At 40.4% G+C, this 23,303-nt stretch overlaps 1 protein-coding gene across 2 annotated transcripts; it reads left to right on the forward strand.

Annotated features, from left to right (window-relative positions):
* The first annotated feature begins 1,364 nt into the window (after positions 1–1,364).
* On the forward strand, positions 1,365–17,202 carry MYOZ1 (myozenin 1). 2 transcript variants are annotated; one of them, XM_041404904.1, is made up of 6 exons: positions 1,365–1,548; positions 3,605–3,706; positions 4,626–4,807; positions 13,230–13,464; positions 15,643–15,802; positions 16,638–17,202. In XM_041404904.1, exons 2-6 carry the CDS (start codon positions 3,631–3,633, stop codon positions 16,867–16,869), a joined length of 885 nt encoding a protein of 294 aa, XP_041260838.1. In that variant the 5' UTR covers positions 1,365–1,548; positions 3,605–3,630; the 3' UTR covers positions 16,870–17,202. The 2 variants fall into 2 exon arrangements, with proteins under 2 accessions (XP_041260838.1, XP_041260839.1); XM_041404905.1 differs by lacking the exon at positions 3,605–3,706.
* Positions 17,203–23,303: the final 6,101 nt, after the last annotated feature.

Raw genomic sequence — 23,303 nt, forward strand, 5'->3', positions numbered from 1 at the left:
ACATCACTCTGGTGTCTCATCCCAGCTCAGTGAAGGATGCAGCGCTCTTGTGGGCAGTGGAAACTGTACATCATGCTGTTACAGAAGATATAAATGAGGGAGAATCAGAGCTGTGAAATAGGCACAATGCAAGGTATACATCGTGGTTATATGGATGCAAGCAAGAGGAAAATGGGAAACTTTAGGCCAGGAGAATGCCATATGTGCCCTAATTCCAAGCAGGATATAAAAGCTGTTTTCCTATTGCCCATAGGAAATACAGGAATGTTACAGCAGGCTTCTACAGAACCTTCTTAACAGTACTGGGGATTAACACGTAGTGCTTTCAACTCACTTATCACGCTGCAAAGTTTGATATGCATTTGGAGCAGGAAAAACCAACAGCAAAGTGTAGGGAAAAAGGAAAGTGGCTGTCTCCTGATGTTCCTTTATATCAACTTTGCTTGCAATTCTCTGTGCAAATTATTTTCTACTATAATCACAACTGTGTTTTGGGTTTTTTTCTCCTCACTAGACTCTAGGATTATTCAATGGACAACTTGAATTTGATCCAGTAGGGATTCAATCTTCCAATGTGAAATAGTAAGACAGTGTTTTCTGGAGGATTTTTTGCCTTATTCAGAAATTGAAAGGTATGTTCATCTTTCAGTACTCCAGTAAAATAAGATGTTTTCTTCATCCTAAAACCAGAACCTGGTTGGGCTGGCAGGAAAAAGAGGGAGAGTCACCTCATGAACAGCAATTAAGGTGAGTTATTTGAATGTACAAAGCTGCACCAAATGCAGGCTATCAACCCTATTTCTGTCACTAATCAGGAAATTAATTTCCTTGCTCTTTGGTTCAGTTGGGTTTGCCATACATACTAAATACCTACTTCCTAGAATTCTGTAAATAGCTTTCTAGACTTTGTGTTTTTTCCTACTACTTCTTGTTTCATGCATACCATTATTTTGCTTCTGTATTTTCTGAAGCATTTTAGGAAGTATGTATGACAGCCTAGAGGACACTGGGACGAATGATTAAGAAGGGGCAGAAGGAGGGGGTAAAACAGAGCAAGACCCAAGATAGCTTTTGAGGCATTACTGACAAACAGGACATTGAGAAGGTTTTATGAACTGCATCAAGAAGCAATAAGAGGAGGAAGAGGAACTGCATGTTTGTTTGAATAAAGAGGAGGAAGACATGAGCTGCCTATGGAGTGCCTTCCTGGACATTGAGACAGTGACTGCAGGAGACCTGAGGTGCAACCTTTTCTTTTGCTCTCCTCAGGGATGGCAGCAGTGCTATCTGAGACTCTGCCCTCTGGGCCTTTGGCTATTAATAACCGCAGGATGCCTGTGCGAGCAGCCTTCAGGAGTCAAATTCACAGCACTTTGCATCAGCACTTTGTGCTGGGCAGAGCTTCCCTGCACCCAGGCACCCTGGGAGAGTGGGGCTGCTGGACAAGCCCCCCCAGGCAGCACCCAGAGACAGGCTGGGAGGAAGGAGCACTGCTGAGCTCTGGGGCAGGTGTGTGAGCTGGTCTGAGCCTGGCACTGCAAACCTGAGGTGAGTTGACTGGGCAGCAAAGTAGTGCAGGTGCTGGAGAAGTAAAGACTGGTTTGGCTTGCAGCACCAATGACTGCTGCAAAGATCAGTGCACAAAAAGACAGAGGAATTGAACAAAGGGACAGAGCTGAGGGAGAAAAGCCCTGGCTTTGTGTATGGCACAGTGAGGAGAATGGGGTTTGAGGCTCCAGCAGCTTCTGGGAGAGCTGAGAGAGCAGTAGTACTGTGTAACTCTGGACCCTGTTCATAGTGAGACACTTATGCTAGACCAATTGCATGCAGTGGGTTTTTCAATCTTCAATCCTGCTGGATTAGTAAAGAATGGGATAGACTTGTCCTCATTGCTGCTTGGGAATTAGTGTGAGGAGCACAGCTTTCTACCGTGTCTGTTCCTTTCTGCCTTGCCCCAGGAAATCCATGCTTGTGGCATACAGATGATTTCTCTCTGTTTTGTGTGTTCTAGAACCCATCAGATGGGCCATAACCTCTCACCTCTGCTGTTTCCTGGCAGCATTGCCCCTTTCCTGTCAAGCAGGGCCTGCTTCTTTTATACAGCCAAGCAGATGTCTGGCTGCTTAAAGAGAATGTGCAGCGTGTGCATCATGGCTGCACCTGCTCACACTTGCTTTGGGAATACCCCAGGATGGGCTCGTTTATGATGTGAACTACACAGGCAGCATGTCAGTAAAAGGAAAAACTTGCAAATCTGAAAGAAAAGCTAATCTAAGGAAGTATCTGCCAATGTGATTGGCAATGTTTTGCTGTGGCTGGGCTTCTTTTAACAGTTATCACAACTCCATCACATAATATTATGTTGCAAAAGAAGTAATGGTGGAATGATACTTCTGAATACACAGGAGATAAAAATGTCTTGATCAGAAGAGAGTATACAAACTTCCAGTTACAGCTGTCTGCTTGCTAGTTTTAAAATATAACTCAAAGTTTTTCAGTTGTGAAATCTTAAGCAACTAAAGTACAAAGAATCACAAGGACAGAGGTGGTAGTTATTGCTGCAGCTGAAGTCAATGGGTGTTTGCCCATTTTTCTTTGTATTGTATTGCATTATATTAGGTGGGGATCTGTGCCCTGTGTGCTGTTGTTTGGGCATGGACAGTGCTGAAGTGAAGGCAAGACATTTGTTCTACTTACATTATGTGTAATAACCCCCAAGAAGGAATCTCAAAAGCTGCCTGAAACGGAATTGCTGAGATTGCTCCTGATTTTCCCTGATTTTGCAGTTCAGATCTCTCATCCTATCTGGGGACAGAGATGAGGAACACTGTACCAGAAGAAATCTCCCTTTTCTCCTCTTTCCCCCTTCAAAATGGTATCAGATAAGATCAATACATAAGATACAGATGCAACTGACTTCAAAAAAATTGGGTGAACAACTTTAACAGGTTTTCCTGTGCCTTCCTCCTCCAGCCCTTCTGTAACAACAGTAGCTGTCATAAAAGACAGAAATGCTTAGAATTTTGTTTTCTTTTTTTTTTCCTTCCAAACTTGCAGTCTGATGACTTTCTGAATTCCCATTCTAAAAGGACTATCAAAATATCCAAACCAGAACCACACATGATGCAAAATGCTCCAAATAACCCATGGACAGACCTGAAATCTTTATCCAAAAATATATATTACCATCTAATGACAACTGCATGTTGTTATAACATTGCATCATAGAGAAAATTTTCCAAGTGACATCCTATTACTGCAGCACAAGATGATAACAGCACATGTGGATTCTGGGAGACTGCCTTGTTGCAATTAAATTGCCTCTTTTGGATGACAGTGCTATAGGTCACCTTGGCAAAGCTTCTGCTGGGATCTGCTACCATATTTTGTCAGAGTGCTGAGTCTCCAGAGAACCCCAGAATGGCCTGCTGATGATAACCTGTATAGGATGATACCTTCCACTGGCTCCATCATGGGGAAGGGATAGAAAAGAACCTGTGTGTGTGAAAGGAAGGCTGTGTATCGTTTACCTGTAGATGGCAACTAAAAGAGAGGCAAGAAATACATTTCCAGTGTTTCATTCTCCATTTCCTTGTGTGTTTAGAGCAAAGCAGAGAACCCTTTGTGGGAATGCCCCTTGCAGGGACTCCTGCTCCTGTTAAAAGGAAAAAGTCCACTAAACTCATTGGGAAGCTGACACATGAAGGTAAGATATGCAAAACTGCACATGTAAGAACTGTTTGGATTTCAACTTGAATTTCAGCCTTTAAAATTTCACACCTTATCTAACTGAACTCCCAAAGCAAGACATGCAGTGAGCATACCAGGAGGTAGAGCCACAAATTTTACTGACGCCCAGCCTTCAACCACGTCACATTTTCTATCTTACAGCTGAAAAGCATTGCACACACTCAGGGCAAAAATCGACTGAGATTGCACTCTGAAAACTTGTATTCTCCTGCAGCATTAATTTGGATGCACACCAGTGTAAATGGACAGAAAACATGATATTTTACAGGTGTCAATATTGCAGTGCCTAGACATATTTTATGTTGTTCTCTCTCTTACAACCTTTGTTTCATACTTGTTTTCTCTCTGTGTGAGAGAGCTTCTTTGATTCCAGCACTCACTAGCTGAAAAAGACAAAATCTCTTAGAGAAGTTAATAGAGCAGGAAGAATATAACCTGGAACTAACATTTTTCTTTCTACAGAATACGTGTGTACTGGATAGGGTAACTTTTAAATAAGTGTGATGTCCTTATCCTTTCTTTACTTTTGACAGCATGAGGAAGGTTTTAGAGGTTTGGAAAAGTAGTCATTTGAGGCTGTACCAAGAAATCCTGCTGCACTGACTGAGATGTTTCAGATATGACAGACACCCATCTAGCTCCACCCCTATGCAACTTCTGTCTGCAGATTTGCCTTGGTAACAGTTCAGAGTAAATACCAAAGATCTATATCCAAAGTGTCATCAATGTAAAAACTTGGTGCATAGATAATGTCCTAAAATCTTAATTTAGAAGATAATCTGGGTGCTTGAAGTCACTACTGATGCTAGGAAGCAACAGACAAAAGACATAGACCAGAGTACTTCCTAAAGTATCCCACTATACATGTTTTGTAGCTATGCCACAAGAGGTGTCCAAGCTGAACCTGGGGAAGAAGATCAGCATCCCCAGAGATGTGATGCTAGAAGAGCTTTCTCTCCTCACTAACAAAGGATCCAAGATGTTCAAATTACGTCAGCTAAGAGTGGAGAAGTTCATTTATGAGAATAACCCTGATGCCTTCACTGACAATTCTGTGGTAAGTTGAAGATTAAGACTAAAATGCTACTCCATACACTCAGGGAAAACAGGAATGGAGTGTGCCCAAGCTCTCTTCTGTTTTAATGTGTGTGGGCAGGGGGTAGGGAGGGTCTACTAGCAAAGCAGTGAAAGAAGAAAATAAAATTACATAAATACACAAGTTTTATTTCCTTTTGGCAGCAGCATTAGTCTCCTCTGGCAAATATTTGGTATCACATATACAGAAGCATGACAAAATTCAGTACTGAGTGATGAAGGAAGGCTGCATGTTTGGCAAGTGTTCAGAACTCAGGGCAGGGCTAATTGGTTTTGTACCCATTCCATGTCTTCCTTGCATGATGGCAATGATCCATCCAGCTCCAGTAGACCAGTGCTATTTTTAGTCTAGGATACTTTTACGCTTTCTGCTGGACAGAGTCCTCTGCTAATATCTGCAAGTTCCACAAGTGAGCTTCCCACAAGTCTAACCTGACTCTGAAATATTTTCAGTTAATTTGCTAGAAGCCCAGTTTATTTTCCTCTAAAACATTTTCCTTTCAGATATGGTATATACATACTGACATTAATTTTCTTTTCCCTTTCCCCTGCATTAGTACTGTTATTTAAACTCCTTTCTATAGCTAGTTGCAGGTGTAAAGTCTTTTGAAGACACCTAAACTTTTACAAATGAAAATCTATTCACATGATTATCAGAATTCAGTAAAACAAATAGAAAATGTTTAGGGTTCATATGCATTTTGATGTACCATCTCATCTTCTGATGTTCTTTAAAGTTGGTTCAATGACCAACTTGATTTTATCCCTTTATGGCATCTATTTTCCAGTCCAAGGAAACTGAAGGAAAACAATAAAAGTTAAGCTGAAGAAAATGTTTTGACAAACAAAAACACAATAGCTTATAGCACTCTGATGTTTTCAAAAGCAGCAGTAAGAAAATATCTGCAATTCACTTCTAGAAATGACACCTTGAAAATCAGAATATGGAAAGATGCCTAAAAAATAAAAGTTGAAATTAAACAGTAAGATTACAGATGAGGGATGACAGACCAGAGTTACAACAAGCACATCCTGTGATGTTAAATTTGGGTCAGTTTCTTCATCTCTTTGTGCTTTAGGTAGTTAATTTCTTCAGTGAATTGTCTCCTAGACTGAATGTGAGAATGAATGCTGTATTGAACTTCAGACTCCACAGATCAATATCCTAGAGAAGTTCATGCTGTTTTTACAAATACTCAGCAATCTCAGAGTTCCTAAAGCATATGAGGGCCAAGTTCATATGTGAGAATCTGCTGTAGTGAGAAGTGAGAAAATAATAAATTGATGGAATAAAAAGGCTAGAGTCCAAAGTGTCAAAAATTTGAGGGTGTCACTAAAGAATGTCCAATCAGAACAATCGAAAACAAAAAAGTTGTGACAAAATGACTCAAGACTGGACATGCATAGTCACTTCATGACTAACATTACAAATGCTGAGGACAATTGCTTCTCTTTTGTTAGCAGCTTTTTCCTACTTTGTTTATTAATCTGCGACTTTCACTCCATAGCCTTTCTGTAGTGGATCTCTCTTTTGTAAGAACACATCTACTCCCAAGATCTTTCAGCATGACTGTTAAGATCCTGTCCCATGGGGAAATGTAGTTGGGGGTTAGAAAATACTCTAAAAAGCTAGGATTTTCTTTTTTGCTTTGCTGTAGGAGAACCATGGCATGGTTTCCAAGCCAGCTGGCATTCTGCTTGAAATCCTCCATGATTTGCTTACAGGTATTCTCTCCACATCCATGGAGAGACAACAGATAACAAAACTCCATTGGTCAGTGCAGGAACACTTAGGTCTGCCCTACAGCCCTCGCTTGGGGTCAGTTTAGCAGGACCAAAAGATAATTGTTACTGTTTTCTGGCTGCTCCACGAGCTCTCTGCTTGCAGCCACTGCCTTTGCAGGTAACTATTCTCATTACCACAGGCAGCACGAGCACGCAGCTTTGCTGCAGTCGGACCATTAAGAGCAGCTGAGCAATCACAGCAACTGAGTCATTGTCTCAGAGACCTGAGTGCTCTTGAGCAGGTAAAGGTCACAGATCTGTGGCCTGTTATCTTCCAAACCATCAGGACAGTGCCTGACCTTAGCACCAAATAACTCTCATCAAAAAGCCCTTTTGATTGCAGTATCTGATTAGCTTTCTTTTCTTTTCCTTTCTTGCTGCTCTTGCTGCTCAAAGGCAGATGCAGAAAAGAAAGCTTAAAAAAAAGATAGCTGTGTGAGGAAGATAATGGCAGAGTAAGAAGTCCTACTGCTACACCCAGTTACTTCCCTCTCCCAACTAACTTCCCATGTCCTTTGCTCCCCATCCCAAAGAAGTTCTTGTGTCTTTGAGGCTGTGGGACAAAGAAGGAATTTGAAGCTGGTGGTGTGTTTTCTGTTTTTATATCACAGATTTCTTAACTGTCTTGTCTTAAAATATTCTCAGGACACACCTAAGAAAGCAGGGCAAGGCAGGTCTGGAATGGAGTATGGACTGTTTCTTTCCCACAAAAGAAGTTTACCAGCAAGATAATGTAATATAAAAACACACAAAGAGAAAGGTTATTAAAAATAAATCCAAACCATATAAGGGGTTCCAGAATAGCCTGTGCTGTAGCCATAAACCTTCCACACAAGGGAGAAGATCTCAGCAGTCATATGTCATTGACCCACCCTTCTGCTTCTCTCCTCCAGCCAAAAATCCACACTGGACAATCAGATCACTCTCCTTACTTGTAGCAGAGGAAACATATATACTGTGTGCACATGAATGTCAGACAGCTCCATGAAAAAGTGAAAACCTGTCACTCTGTCACTGCTGCAGCTCTACCCATCCAGTTAAAGACAAATGGTAGCTAAATCCCCAGTTTAAACAAAAGGACTGACCATTCTTAACATGAGTAAAATGAAATGCACTACCTACTGTAGAGCTGTTTTCATACTGTGACTCTCTTTGCTTGCAAATATACAGTACAAGGGGAAGGTTTTAGGGAGGGGTGAGTCTGACACCAATATCCTGCCAAATAGGGAGAATTTGGGCAACATCCTCCTTGTTTGGTGCTGCGCTGGAAAAGCTGGGCTCTTCTGAGCCCTGTCTAGTAAACCAGATGTAGGATTTCTTCTCCTCACCCCAGGCTGTGCCACTCATGGGAACCGTGATTCTCTCCATGTCTCAGAGGATATTTTCAACTTCATTGTGGAGCTGCAAGATAGAATTTATTACTGACTAAAGGCCATGATGAAACCCTATCTTGCTGTGTGCTCTGTTACTGTATCCTCCAGCCAACTAGAGAATGAGGGAAATCACTACATTTATTTTTTAACAGTGAAACTGATACATGGGTTAGATTAATGAGTCACCCAAAATCACAGATAGGGTCTCAGACTTGTCTTTGGATCTTCTGAATTCCACTTCACTGTTCAGCAGTTAATAGATCAGCAGTTCATAGACCTTTCCTTCATAATGCTAAATTTGTATGGCCCCAAACACATTAAGATCATGTTAAACAGTATTTCTTAGCCCTGCAGCCTTACTCATTATTTCCCTAACTCCTTTCAACACCCCACCTCTGCTTTTGAACCTCAGTGTAAGAGCTTGCTGTCATCAAGTGGAAACTTTCTAACTCTTGGTTGGCAGACATTAAGAGGAAACTGAAAACAAAGCCATAGTTACGTGTCTTGGATGCTGCCATTACTCTTTCTTCCAGTAAGAATCCTTAAATATGGTCCTTCTGCTAGTCAAAACCTGTGGCTTGATTTGGGTTACATGTAGGAGGACCTTCCTTTTTCCCCCTTCCTTTTTATGTTTTATTGTCAGATCTTAAAACAATTAGGAAGGTAAATTAACCAATATCTAAATAGACAATTATGAGCAGTAGTACCTCAGAAACCACATTGACCCACAACCAAAACCCCCACCTTGGTGATTTCTTACACTAATGCACAAGTTAAAATAAATGCAGTTTCCAGTCATGGCAGAGCTTGTATGAAAACAAACTAAAATGTGTTGGCAATTTCCACTGGACTTCAGGTCAAGAGGTCTCTTTTAAGCTGATACCAACTGTGAAACAAAATCTAAGAAGTCTAAAGAATTGGATTACTGCTCTTCTGGATAAGTAATGGCAGGAGTTAGTACTCTTTTCAGTGCTGGACAAGAACTCAGAGCAGGAAGAAGTAGCAGGAAGAAAATGGAAGTGATTATGTTACAAACCAAAAGTGATGCTTCACAGCAGACAGCAGTACACCACCAACCTGCCTCAGAGATCTTACATGATGAATAGCCACGCATGATACAGTGTCTGAAGGAAAACAACGATGGAGAAAGGTTATCATGCAGCTGCTTGGTTTATTACACAGCATGCAGTGCTGGCTCTGTATGACCCTTAATGTACCTAGATGAATGTCATTCCAGATCAGTGGAGGTAAGGTTAAAGGGGAAATGTTAGGAAAATATTTTTTTCTAGTTCTGTTCTGCATGGACTGTTAAGCCTCTTGAACAAACATTACAGGATAATTGCAGGCTAAGATACAATTCTCAGGTTATGAACTAAGTGGAGCAAGCTGAGTGAGATTGTAACTTTATCAAACGAGCCTTGCTGCACTGGAGCTGGATTGGTGCAGAAGACCTAGAGGCCCCACTATACCCAAAGCTGTGTAAGAGTGAACATGGAGGCCAATGCATTCTTATTCAAGAAGTGACTGGTGTGGAAAAAGCAGAGTAACAGAAAAAAAGAGCCTTTTATTTTCCACAACAATTTGTTGGAGCACTGTGAGAAAACTCTGGACCAAAATTCTGAAACACAATTTCTCTCATCCACGAAGAAAATGTGGCAAAGATGATATAAAATATACAAATAAGATATATCTAATTTTGGGTAGCATTCGATAAAAATTCCTGTTATTTAGATGGGTAAATTCAGGCACAGAGGCAAAAAGTATTTTGTCTAAGATTACACAGCAAGTCAGAAATGGAACTGGAAATAGAAAGCAGAGGCTCAATCTACTGTGCCTCTCGGGGTAGCAAGTTTAAAAAAAAATGTAAGATGCTTCTACAGCTTCTTATTTTCACCCTTTTTTAAAAAATGAGTCATAGGTTTAAGGCTGTGCAATTCCAAATTAAGGACTGAGGCCCACACTTTGATAAAAACAGCAGGCAGTCTCTGAGACTCTCCAAGTGTCTGAATTTTAAATCTCCCATCCAACCATTAAGGAGCATTTGAGTGGCTGCCACGGAGACGACGCAGTCCAGTAACTTCAGAAGTGTTAGTAACTACATAGGCATCAAACATTTGGGGAGCTCTTTATCAGTGAGGTGGAAATAGAAACACATTTGGTGGCCTCAATCATTTTCCTCAGGGCACAGCAAGGGGCTGAAGGGGAGCACACAGTGTCTCTCCTGGGGACTGCCTGCAGTGACGTCAGGGCTTTGAGATACATAGAGATCTCAGCTCCATTAGTTGGATCATCTTTCATTATCTAGTTTTTATTAGGCACATGCTCTAGAGAATTCAGAATTTGTCCATCTAAGCACTCAGCCGGGAAGAGCAGGCGCTTGCTAGCACTAATGACTTCAAAGACATGAGCCCAATTTGTTTAGCCAGCCCAGGGGACCCATCACATGAACTGGCAACAAGTGTTCTCTTATTAGAGTGGATTTAGGGACGCCCTGGGACCGATAATATCCACTACCTCCAACAATGCACAGACAGGAGGAGCCTTGTGATCTGTCCCCGAAGGCAACAGGAGAAGGCTGTCAGCCATCTCAGCTGGCATTCCTGGACTTCTCTCCTGGAACTCCCACCAACACAGTCAATCAATACTAACTGAGAGGCTGGTTTTATGATGTGAATATGCATATATGTAGAAGTTCCACATGCTGTTATCAGTGGCCCAAGTCATGCATTCTACTCAAGTGTGAGTTCCAAAACTCTAAAACTCCACTCTAAAACTTTGACCAGAGATGTGCTCCAAGTACTGGAGACAAAACTGTACCTATGCAGCTTTGACTATGTTGAGACTCCTGCTTGAGGCTGTCATTCCTGAGCTTCACTGTCTTGTAAAATCTTTCCAAAAGATTATTTTCCCTTTGCTTCATGTTAATTTGAGCTAAGACAAACAATTGTAGTGACCAAAACTAAAGAAAATTATATTTTTGTTCTAGCAGGTGAGTAAACTGGGGTGTTGCATGGAAAACATGTCTTTCCTATCTGAATGGAGTTGCCTGCTTTTGGCAGATCAGATGTTTTCTCAGCAGGCCCATGAAGAATGATGAACTAGCTTAAGGCAAATCAAACTAATTTAATTTGCAGCTAAATAAGATTTAGGAGTGGCTTTCCTGATACAGACCTTCTGTTCCAGAGAAACTTCATTCCTACTTAGCGATAATACTGCAATTTAAAATAACACCAGATGACAATGATGCTGCTCCCTAGTCACATCAAATACTGCTGTGAGCAGACACAGAACAGTCCATTCTACTGCAGCTCATGCTATGCTGATGCTTTGTGACTTTTTTTGCTCTTGCAGGAGAGGCATGTAAGTAACCACAGGAAAGGAGATATAAGCATTTAATTCTCAGAAAGGGCACACAGCATGGGTGAAACTTGAAGGAAAACAGATACAAGTTCTGTTTTGAAAGTAGTGAGCAAATCAGTAGAAATATTGCCTTGCATATATATTAACATTATGAAAATAACCTCATTCTGACCCATAACCCTCAAAATACCCTTTTTCAGTTTGCCTTTTTACAGCTCCATAGCTGCCACGCATAATTGAGCAGATTGCCCAGTTAGCTCCTGTGTACAGCTTAATGCTCACAATCCTCTCCCCTCTCAGTGCTTCCTGACATTCACGGGAACATTATCTCCTGTGTTCCTAAAAAGGGAATTCCCTGCAGCTAGGAGAAGGACAGACAGTCCCTAAAGGCCCTGGGGACACCAGCTCTGCCACTTCAGCTTGCAGCTGACTGCCTGCCTGGGTTGCAGCCTGGTGACCTGCTGTGAAACCCTGGACACTGTTGTGGGAGACACAGGGAGCAGAGGGTTAGCTAATTCTGCCTTGAGCCTTGTGGGGTTTTCACTTCTTGACTATTTTTAGCTGACTGAACAGCTGGCCTTGGAAGCCTGTTTACAGCCTGGAAAGCTTCTTTTTGCTAAACTGTGCTAGGTGTAAGAGCCCTGAGAAAGCCTTAACCCTTTGAGAGCCATCTCTCAGGCTGCCTGAGATTAATTTATACAGGTAGACTCGCAGTATGAGGAACCAGAGATTCATTCCGTTCATTCATGTGTATTTGTTGCATCTTTGTGCATCTAATAGCCAATCTCCTAGTCCAACAGGAAAGACTACATGTGCTATGTAACCCAGGTTACTTGTATTATATAGCTGTGTGGGCTGCACTACACAAGAGATACATTTAAAGTCTGATAGGAGTCAAGTTTTGACGTCACTTATGAACAATATGTGAAACATTTTTCTAAACATACTATATCAGTTTGTATTCCACACAAGCATTTATGAAAGTTTTCATGTGCAAAGACAGGATATTGTGCCAAAATGTACACCATGAAGTCAATAAATCCTGCATAAATTGTTTGCTCTTTTACTGCATACTGCAGAGATTGTGCCTTCTAGCCTGACCAAGGAAGAGTGAATGGTCTGCAAATAAGACCAACCTAATTTTATTGATGGATACAACTTTCCTTCTTTCTTACCCTGTCACTGGTTAGATTTGGTTTGTAATTCACATACTGCTACAAACAAAATTCTTCCTTTTTGTCATTTCCTTCTTGTGGTCGCCAGAAAGTATTTTCTGTTTTCCCAGGCTGCTATTTCTTCAGTGTTTCTCAACGTGTAAATACTCCTCCCCATGCAGACTTTCATATATACAGAAAACAGGCAAAAAGGCAGGTATCTCCCTGGCTTTTGTGTTGTCACAGATACCTTGCTGTTCTGGTGGCCTGTAACACTTAATTCCCACACTATAATTGAGCTGGGGTTATGTTAACTTTGACATGAAAACACTTTCTTGCCCAGCTTGCTTTCCCACAGGTTATCAATGTTATCTCTGTTTGGACTTCTACCTGCTCTGGCAAAAGCTAAATTTCCTTTCCCCTCCTCCTCTATTTCATAGCCATCATTGTTGGGGACAACAACACCCTGACCACATAAAATGACTATGAAGCAAATGTGCTTCCATTGCCACTTCTGCTGTTCCACAGCTGCTGCTATACTGAATAAAGGGAATAACTCACATGAAGTTCTGCCACTGGCTTTGTAACAGAGACACAGAACTGGTCAGATCCCAGAGACTCAGGAGTTCACATTCTGGGACCCAGCCCTACAAACACGAATACACCATGTCCTGTAACAGAGATTCAACCACACTCTTTTCTCCTCCCCTAGGATCACTTTCAGAAGTTCATCCCACCAGGAGGGAGTTATGGGGAAGATGCTCATGGCTATGCCCATGGGCGGATGGTAGGAGGAATGGCAGCTGGGCAGCACGGCTCCAGTACGCAGCAGCAGCCTGGGGTCCCTCCCAGGCCTGGAAGCAGAGGAGGTGCTGCAGATGGTGAAGGGGAGCATGCAGGGAAATCATCTGGAAGTGGTGGAGAAGGAGGCAATGGTACTGACAAAGGCAAGTGTCTCTCTGCAAGAATAAGAAACTAAAGCTATCAGACCACATGCCAAGGCTACTCTTAAGGAAAAATTAATCTAACACCTGGATTCTTCCAAACAAAGTTCCAGTGTAACGCCTAGAAGAGCTGAACTGCTTTTAGTTTGATGGTTTTGTTTGTATGCTTCTATGTTGCTCAACCACAGGCAGGAGGCAGAAATACATTCCTTGACAGGACAACAGAATTTACAGGTAACTTATGTGCTGAGCTCCTGAGGCTGGTAGAGCAGTAGGCCATTACAGCTGTGTCATGCCAGTGTGGCACTCCTTCCTTTCAAGGGTTTCACACTGACCAATACTGGAGAGACTGGTATTAACTCTTTAGATCAGTAGTCTGATCTGAGTATCAGACTTCAATATCTGAGCCCTGATTTCAAATCAAAGCTTCTACTGAAACAAAGAACAGTTTTTGGATAATCTCCAGAAAGGAACAGCAATATTTCTAAAAGTTATCTGGTAACCACCACTGGGCCACTGAGGCAATATCTTTATGAGTAAAAGTAGTTTTAATTCAATTTAGTCGTTGCCTGATTTTATCTTCTGTCTAGTTTGGCCAGAAATCTCCAGAAACAAATAGCTAGTATAAGAATCAGCAGGTGATATCATAAATTTAACAGTCCCTATAGGTTTTTACAAAAAAAAAAAATTAAAAAAAAAAATCAAATTTGCTTGGGAACCAGGAATAAGTGCCTTGAGTAACCAAATGAACGACTTGTAAAATCCAAGTTTTTTCATTTACATTCTGGAATAATGTGCATTTTATATCAAAACCAGCTTTTACATTTCTGTGAAAAAGCAATCTGTATAGACTCTTACAGTTTTCTTACAGGAATTTTTTCTTCATTGTTATCGTGTGTTCAGGGACAAGGAGGATTAATATCATCCTGTAGCTTTCACTGCACAGATGATCCCAGCTGCTTTTATGTTTCAACTTTAGCAATCAATTTGCTGGTGAACAGCTTAGCTTAAATACTTCACAAAAAATGGGGGAACAGTTGTATTTATTTTTTTAAATGAAAATGATATTCTTGTAAATGTCTGCAATTCTCTGAAAGCAGGGAAGCCCAGGACTTGGCATGGTTTGAAATGAGCAAGACAGACAAAGGAGTTGTGATAAAGAAGAAAGATTCAGATAATAGTGTTCATTCTTTGCCACTTACTTCATGAGGATTTGTTTTCTACACAAAATGTAGCACCAAGAAAGCACCAGAGTGTCTCTCTCCATTAATCTATTATTCTCATCTACCCTAATCAAGCTAAGCAGATGTCATTGCTCAGGAGTTTTAAGGTTTATGAAGGATGAAAATATTATAAGTGTGCTACATATCAATACAAAACTTATGCTCATACTAGCAAGGTGGTATTACACACAGCTAGGGAAGGGCAGGGCAGGGCAGGGCAGGGCAGGGCAGGGAAGGGCAGGGAAGGGAAGGGAAGGGAAGGGAAGGGAAGGGAAATGCAGAATGAAATCCCCTGTCTAAATTCATTTGTCTAATGGAGCAGCTAGAAGCTAATCTAAAATTTCTAGCAATCAAGTGTCTGACTTTACAACAAAGTGCAGCTCTAGTCACTGATAGGATTTTAACTTCAAGTGAGATACCACATAATATTTGCAAACTGCTTTTAGCCATCCTGAGGTGATTGAGACAGACTTGTCTCTAACATCCCAGCTCAGAAGGGAAAAAAGATGAATGTCTGTTCATGTAATCACAAAGAAAATGCTGTGTCATGTCTGCTATGATCTGACAGAAAATAAAGAAAAGTAAATGAAGAAATTATTTGCATTTTTCCTCATATGAAGCTTCCCTCCTGTTAGTGGAAGAGATGATGAGGTGAGGACTGGTTTGTTCTGTACGAGCAACCAAAAAGAAGAGTGAAAAATTCCAAATATATGTTTTAATGCAAATTCCTGGGTGAGCGGCTGTTAGACTATGGTACTACCTGCTTTTGTGGGTAAGAACAGAAGTGGTGTATGATCATCTTTTTAAAACAGAAATCTAACCATAAAAGCTTGTATTGATGTAGGAGTTACAGAATCTGGAAACAAAGCTGCTGCCTCAACTTCAGCAGCAGAATACAGAAGCACAGTGCAGTCAGAGTGCCATCTAACTAGGCTGCTGTACCTTTCTCTGTTTACAGATGGGAAGTCAGGAGGCAAAAAAGTTACTATATTTAAAACTTACATTTCCCCTTGGGAACGAGCGATGGGTATCAGCCCTGAGGACAAAAGTCAGTTCTCCACGGACTTACTGTCATACAGCCCCAAAGCTGATTTCCCCCACTACAAGTCTTTTAACCGGTAAGTCTTCTTAGGTATTCAATGCAGTTTCTTTAGCAAGAGAAAACACAACAATGCTGACCATAGCCCTCCTGCCTTGTGCACTGTAAATAAGTTTTAGCTGCACTTCATTTTACTTAGCATAGTCTCCAGTAGATGAAATGTTTGGAACACTACTTTGGAAGACTACAAAGACAAAATACGTTAAGAGCTAGAGAATTTAATTCAGATTAGGCACAGAAAACCTATGCAGTTGGATAACAGGACTTTAATCCTATATGCCTCTCTTTCCCCATTTGACCAGGAGATGTAGCTTGTCACTGTTTTTTATGCAACCCTTTGAAGTTCAAGAGGTCATGAAAAATACTTATGATCAGCAACCACATATTTCACAGCACTTCATATACAAATCAGAATGTTTCTGCTGTTTCTGATAAGCACTGAAAGTTTTACAAATATTTCTAGGGCAGCAACAATTTTTTGTTAACCTCTCCCTACAATTTTGCCACCCACCTCCATAGCCTCAGGTCATCAGTACCAAGAACCCACATCCCACTCATTTCTGCAGTAATGCAGCCTCTGCCTGCTACATGTACAGAAAACTAACCCAGGTGTAAAAGGTGTATGGTTTGATGGAGATTGATGCAACAAGGGTGAAGGAAGTGCACAGCAGCATAGGTGTGTGTTTACATAATTTTTAGTACACGGGCAAGGGATACATCTATGTTCTCATGAAGGATCTGTTGGCCAACTGTAACAGTAGCACAATTTAGAATCTTGATAACTTTGACTATTTCTTTTATAAATCCTGTTGTTCACCTATGCTCTGCTAACTCCATGCATTCCCCTGTGCCAGGACTGCCATGCCTTATGGGGGTTTTGAAAAAGCAGCCAAACGGATGACCTTCAAAGTGCCTCAGTTTGATATCTGCCCTCTGCTCCCAGAATCTCTCATGATATATAATCAAAATTTCAGCAAAAGACCCTCCTTCAACAGAACCCCAATACCTTGGATGCCTTCAGGAGACTTCTCAGAGTACCAGACTGCGGTCAATGTGCCAGTGAGTGGTGAAACAGAAGAGTTGTAAATCTCCACTGCCAAGACCTTCCCTTTTTGTCAGCCCTTTCTAAATGCAAGTTGATAGTAAGGAGTGGAAAAGTGCAACTCTAGTTCTGTCAGCTTACTTTCTTTTGCCTGTAGCCAAGAAAGTCCCAAGCAGGTTCTAAACTTCTCTTCACTGTATTGTTAATCTAAATCAGACACAGTTTGAGAAAAAGGAGCTTTTTATTCACCAGTACATAAGAGGCCAAGACTAAGGAAGTGTTTTTCTGTCTAGCAATGCTACATGCTGCCTGTCTGATTGATAATAAACCTGTTTTGTCATGTGTTAACAAAAAATAAAACACCAAGATGGAAAACAGCTTTTGTGTTTTCTCCTTAAAAAGTGCTGCTGAAAGCATTTGGGGATTAGCAAATAACAAAAGCTTCAATCTCACAATGAGACTATTACCCTGGGACAAAAGATCAGGGACTAATGGGGATGGTCATAAGATTTATATACATCCAGGTGGATTGGAAAAATACTGCCAAAGTGATGGGGAAGGATGATGACTTTGAGAGGAAATTAGAACATCAAAAATTAAATAGTAAGTCAGCTGGTCAGCAAAACAAACAGCTTAAAGTATTTCACTGTCACCTAAGATTCCCCAGTTCTCCAGAGTATAAACTAGGTGACAGCTTAAACAGTTTTTTGGTTATTTTTTTCCTTCTGTTTTTTTTTTTTACAGTGAATAGAAAGTTAATAGGTTGGAAAGCAACAGAGGCACACCCAAGTAAGATGCTTGCCCATAGTGACAGAGCAAGAAAACAAATTCTTTAGTAACAACAGAGCTAATTTGACATCTACCACAGTGCATTACTTATTCAAATACACACCATGAAAGTCTACTCCATTTCTTGCAGCAGTTTCTGCAATACCACACAAATAGGAAGAAAGGCAGGTGCTGTGGAAAACCACAAAAGAATTCCTGCTCGGAGACAGGTCTGGAATTCTGTTGTGGTGCCTCAACATTTCCTCCTGTAAGCAGGGCTGAACAACTTATTCATGGGGACAGCTTCCACTGAAGTACTTTTAATTTAGGAGTTTTTCCTCCTTGTCTAGAAATTCCTGCAGCCACATATTTGATTTTTGTTCTGTTGGGATACTTACGTGGTTGGTTTTATTACACGCCTCTATAAAGCTACTGACAGGGCTACTGTGAGATCTCTTTAAAATTATGCTAATAATAAGCATTACTAAATGTTCTTTAGCAATGGCTAAAGAACATTTATTATATATCCTATCATATTATTAAGAGGTATCCATAACTCAATTCTGTGACTAAACTTAAAAATATTAAGGTGCTACTTTGACCTGGAGAACATTTCAACAAAAATGAAAAAGCTCTGTTTGAGCTCTGTTTGGAGATAAAGTTGCTGTTTTCCAATATTTTAAATCAATTTAGCTTTTCAACTGCACTGTAATTAAGGAGGATGGATTTGTTTTTCAGTTCAGAAGTACTTTAATACAAGAATCCAATCCACAACGACAAAGCTATAAATTCAGAAAGTCAGAGGAAATTTCAGAGAAAACAAGGTGACGTTAAGCAAAATATTCTCCCAATAAATAAGCCGTTTATTGCCTCCCCTTTTCTGACACACACTTTATCCTTTTGCAATATAGAATTACATGATTTTTAAAAAAAAGTGAAATCCATTATGCTTTTGGATAAATATGTCAGGAATATCAGAAACAAGATAGTTGTGTAGGCAGATGTCAAGATCAATTTTCGGCAGCAGGTATTCCAGATCATGGGCCAGTTAAGGAATGTCAAGGTGCAGAGAGGACTGGCTGCTCTGAGAAGGGGTTGCCCCAGACAATCACAGCACAGGTCTCAGGTCCACCCAAGAGACAAGAATGCAGGCCAGCACCTCAACAACATTGCTCACACAAAGGACCCCAGGACTGGGTCTGAGCTTAAAAGAGATTTCTGGGCCGTGAATGGGGTGAAGGTCCCAGATGAGGTTAGTCAGGTCAAGGAAGGGCTGCACACAGGGTGCACACAGGACAACGACAGCATCTTTGGGAATTCCAGTAGAATCACAACAACCACTTTAGTTCTGTATCCTGTATCACAGGAAAAAAGACTGAATAAAATAGGTCCTTAAACACACAGATACAGGTGAGGAAGACATGCAGAAATAGCACAGTGCTCTCTGGTGGCATAGTCTCAAAGCTCCTAGGTATGAGGAAAGCAGCACGATCCTGCAGGTAGCTAAAGGGCTGGGCATGTACCCAAAGCTCTGTCTGGTTCACAATTTACTGTTGGACAAGGGGTTTTGTCAACACACTCCATTAACCCAAACCATAAACGGAGATAGACGTTGCAATGTCCTTGGAATTAGTACGGCATCACTGAAAAGTATTAATAATACTCCTCTAATTCATACTTGTAAGCTGTTGCCTCAGTTTTGGTACATTTGCTTAATAAGGCACATAGCTTTTCTTTTGCCAGTGCACTTTCAATCTCAATCCTGTCAAGTAGGATTTATGTGCTTTTGTTTCTAGTACAAAATGAAAAATACAACACTACATGTTGTAGAACAATTCAGACAACTATTGTCTTGTTGTTTACACAGCCTAAATTACATGCTAGTTTAGCCATTATGCAAAGCAACATTACAAGTGAGAGAAAAATCAGTAATCCAAATTCTGTCTCAAAAATAATTACTTTGAGTAAGGCTTTCAGCTACTGTTCATCAGGGCAGAAGTTTGTCCATAATGATCAAATATTTAAAAGGAAGTAAAAAACAGCTCCTGTTCTTTGTTTTCCTTGGGCTGTGATGTAGACTCAGGAGAATTGTCTGTGTCAGAGAAATGTTTATATTGGGAATTAGAGGATTTTATTAGATTTAATTACAGTGGATTTTCTCCCACAGAGTAGAATAGCTACAGAATGGAAAGTCAGTCATCTGCTTTTAAGCAGGATCATCATAGAGATAAAAAAGAACAAATTATTGAGCTCATCCTCTTGAAAAGGCTAGAGTTCCCTCATATAGGATATACTGGATATTAAGCTTATATTCCATGGAACAACAGCTAAAAATCCATTCAACAAGGAGGGGCTCACCCTTAAAAAATGGATTGCATAGAATTTAGTGACATTCAGATCTTTCATTCAAAACAAAATTCTCTCACATTTTTAGTTATTTACACTGTCATTTCTAGTAATATTATTTTACAATTTCCAAGCTTTGATATGTTCCTCACGAAGACAAATTCTATGATAAAGAATCCAAGCCATGCTAAAAATGCATTAAAAAAATTATGCCCACTTTAATGTAAAAAAAAAAAAAAGCATTAAAAAAAAATCTCAGTCTTATTATCCAGAATATGGTCTCAGATGTTTTAAAACTTTGCCTGAAGTTATAGCTAATAGCATAAATATTCGGCAAGCAGTAGCACAGTTAGCATGATTCTCTGTGTTGTGCAGAAAACCTTCCATTTGACTGCAATGTATTCCCTAATCAAAGGGAACAGTTTGACAGATCATTGACAGACCATTTAGAAGAGATGGCTTTGGCATCAGACTTACTCTGTTGGAAATAAAATCTGGGAGAGTTTCAGGCTGTTAAGAGAATATATGCTTTGCCTTTTTGACATTTTTTTTTAATTGCACTGTGAATGTATAAAAGGCATTCATTATTCTTATTACAAGATGGCAGGCACCAGACAGCCTATGGTATTCCTGTTATGGAGCAGAGCACTTCCCTCCATGGGAAGTACAGTTTTGTGGCACAAGGCTTGAACATACACTGCACTGAGTTTTTTTCCCCCTAACTAGCTTGTCTGCAAGTATGTGCTCTCTTCCACAGAAGACTGCTACAGATGTGATCATAAAGAACTGGCCCTTGGCACAACAATGCTGCTAACACCGCTCTGGCCATTTACAGGGGCCACTGCTGCCCACCAGCAGCACTCTTCATTCAGTATTGGAAGCTTTCAAGCCATCCTGCTGGCTCACAGCACACTGAGACATTTCTATGCAATCTCATCTATGGCCCAATTGCAGGTGATAAACTAATTTAGACAAGTTGCCTCTTCTATCTTGCAGATGTGCCTGACCAGGGCCACAGATAACCAAGAACTTGCAGGCAGACACAGAAGCAACATTGCACACATTTGGTGGAACTCTAAAGTTTCGTGAATTGAGAGTATGTGGAATTTGAAACATTATTAATGATACTAATTATAATCATGTATCTACTAGTAAAAGTCTCTTCAGTTAATGTAATTAATTAGCAGTGCCTTTATGTTCTTGCTCTCTAAGTATTTAGCACACAGTAAGTGTTATCTCTCTGATGATCATCTTCTGCTTGCAGAACAACTTACATGAAGCTTTAAGGAGTACAAGTACTTGCTCAGATATATTTTGTGTTGATTAAGACAAGCAGTAAAGGGAAGAAAACTACATAAACAACCCTGAAGCAGTGCTTTTAAAATGCAACCTAAAGTTCAGTCAGCTAATAAACAAATTCTCAAATATAAACTCTTGCTTTGATTTTCAATTATTCTTTTTAGAAACATTATTTACATCAAAATTTTTAAAGCATATTGTCCAACTATTTTTAAGAAAACCTGCAGGGTTCTTTTTTGTGTGTTTATTTTAATCTTTTGATTAAGAATAAAAGAAACACAAAATGTTTTGTGCAGTTTTAGTTCTAAAAGTCTGGTTTTCATTTAAACAAAATGTGATCTGAAATACTTTCAGAGAGAACTGATACAAATAAATTTGCAGACTACGCTTTAAAAAAATTGGAGCAGAAGAAGTTAGGTACAGCTCAAGCCAGAATGGTAACAAACATTTGCCTTTCAAAAATCCAGAGTGAACAAATAAACACACAAGCTGAGATTAATTTATGGTTATAAGTTCTTCAGGTGCCAAATCAAAATAGTTATTCTTTCTGGTTCTTGTAACAGGGCTTACTGGGAACAAATATGTTCTAGAAATTCAGCAGAGACAGTGCAATTGTACTACAGAAGGCTGACAAAGGTCTCACCTCTTCCCAGGCTCAGACATCATTGTTTTACTCCAGGTTCCTGCATTTGAAACTAAGGAGAAGAAAAGCATACAAGGAGGACATGAAGAGCAGTGAAAAAGCTGGCCACTAAGCAATGCTGCACTCCTGCTCCAGAACATCCCTCTACACAAAAGGGTAAATAAGGACTCTGTGGACTCTGGGAGAAGTTCTGCTTTAAGCAACAATCCCATCATACGTCCTTCACTGTGGGGAAAACAAAGCGGTCCCTGGAAGGAGGGACAACCAAGAAACTTTCTGCTGGGCTGCCTAAGGACACCCTCTGGGCCTTGTGGCACCGGACCTCCCCTGCTCACAGATGCTACACAAATTCAATTACACTGAGGAGTGCTGCAGCCAAACCCCACAGTGCCTGGCTCAGACATGCAATTAGTTCCATATTCTATTACAAAAACAGCCATACTTTCATGGGCCTGAAGCTAGCACATATTCAGGGCTTCATTATTTCTACTCTCCCCCTAAATGTTCCTCTTAATTATCTTTGGTCCCTAAGAGAGGCTTGAGGCCTTCCTCATTTGCTCTTTTTTCCACTATGGTTGGTTAGATTCCCAAAGCAAGAGACTGAAATGGGATGAGAAGACACAAGTAAACAAATGTTCTTCCAAATGCACAAACCTTTTTTTATTTTTAGTGGTGCGAGAGATGCCATATTAACAGCAGCATGAACACTATAGCAGATGCATATTCACAGACTCTATGCCTTGTTTGCTCTAGGCAGAACAAACAACAGTCCCAGTTCCCCAGGCACACTCTGTGCATCTGGTACACCACTAACAGGATACCTGAATTATCGGAAGCGGAAATTTTGGCATACATCTTTTAGATACAGAACATTATGCATCAACTCAGTTCTCTTATGTAAAAATGGCCTCAACAATTAAATAGAAAGAACTTCCTGTACACTTACAGAGGTGGTGGCACTTCTCTAAGAATTGTCACAAAAGCTGTATCACTCAGATGCTGGGAACACTAGAAATAAAAGTGCAGAAAAGAAAATGTATTAGCCCTCACATCTTCATATTTCTGAATAACTACTATTGTTGTTTATCCAGGTATCACTGAAGTACCAACTAGTCATGGAAATTGTGGTCACCACAGTTATCCTCAGATTCTCTCTATATGCATGATCCTGAAGTCATAGGGAAGCACCTATTTATTTCGTGGGCTTGAAAAGCGTTTCTTGGGTGTCACCAAGATTACACCAACACCATTACACCAGAGCTAATATTACCATAAGTCTGCACTGGTGGCAGGAAAATCAGAGATTGCAATGTACAGTTGACACAGTTCAGGGAATGCGAGATTTATAGTAATTTTACATGTTGTCTAGTATTCAGAAAATCACACTACAAATTTCTAAAACATCTTACCCAATTTTCCCTC

This window comes from Onychostruthus taczanowskii, unplaced genomic scaffold (genome assembly GCF_017590055.1).
Source record: "Onychostruthus taczanowskii isolate IOZ18803 unplaced genomic scaffold, ASM1759005v1 scaffold22, whole genome shotgun sequence".
Lineage (NCBI taxonomy): Eukaryota > Metazoa > Chordata > Aves > Passeriformes > Passeridae > Onychostruthus > Onychostruthus taczanowskii.

Excerpts from the sequence above, each read along its gene's own strand:
- MYOZ1 (XM_041404904.1), top strand. The coding sequence starts at position 3,631 with ATGCCCCTTGCAGGGACTCCTGCTCCTGTTAAAAGGAAAAAGTCCACT. Across the intron at positions 4,808-13,229 it reads CCTTCACTGACAATTCTGTG|GATCACTTTCAGAAGTTCAT; the intron begins GTAAGTTGAAGA and ends CTCCTCCCCTAG. Across the intron at positions 13,465-15,642 it reads AGGCAATGGTACTGACAAAG|ATGGGAAGTCAGGAGGCAAA; the intron begins GCAAGTGTCTCT and ends CTCTGTTTACAG.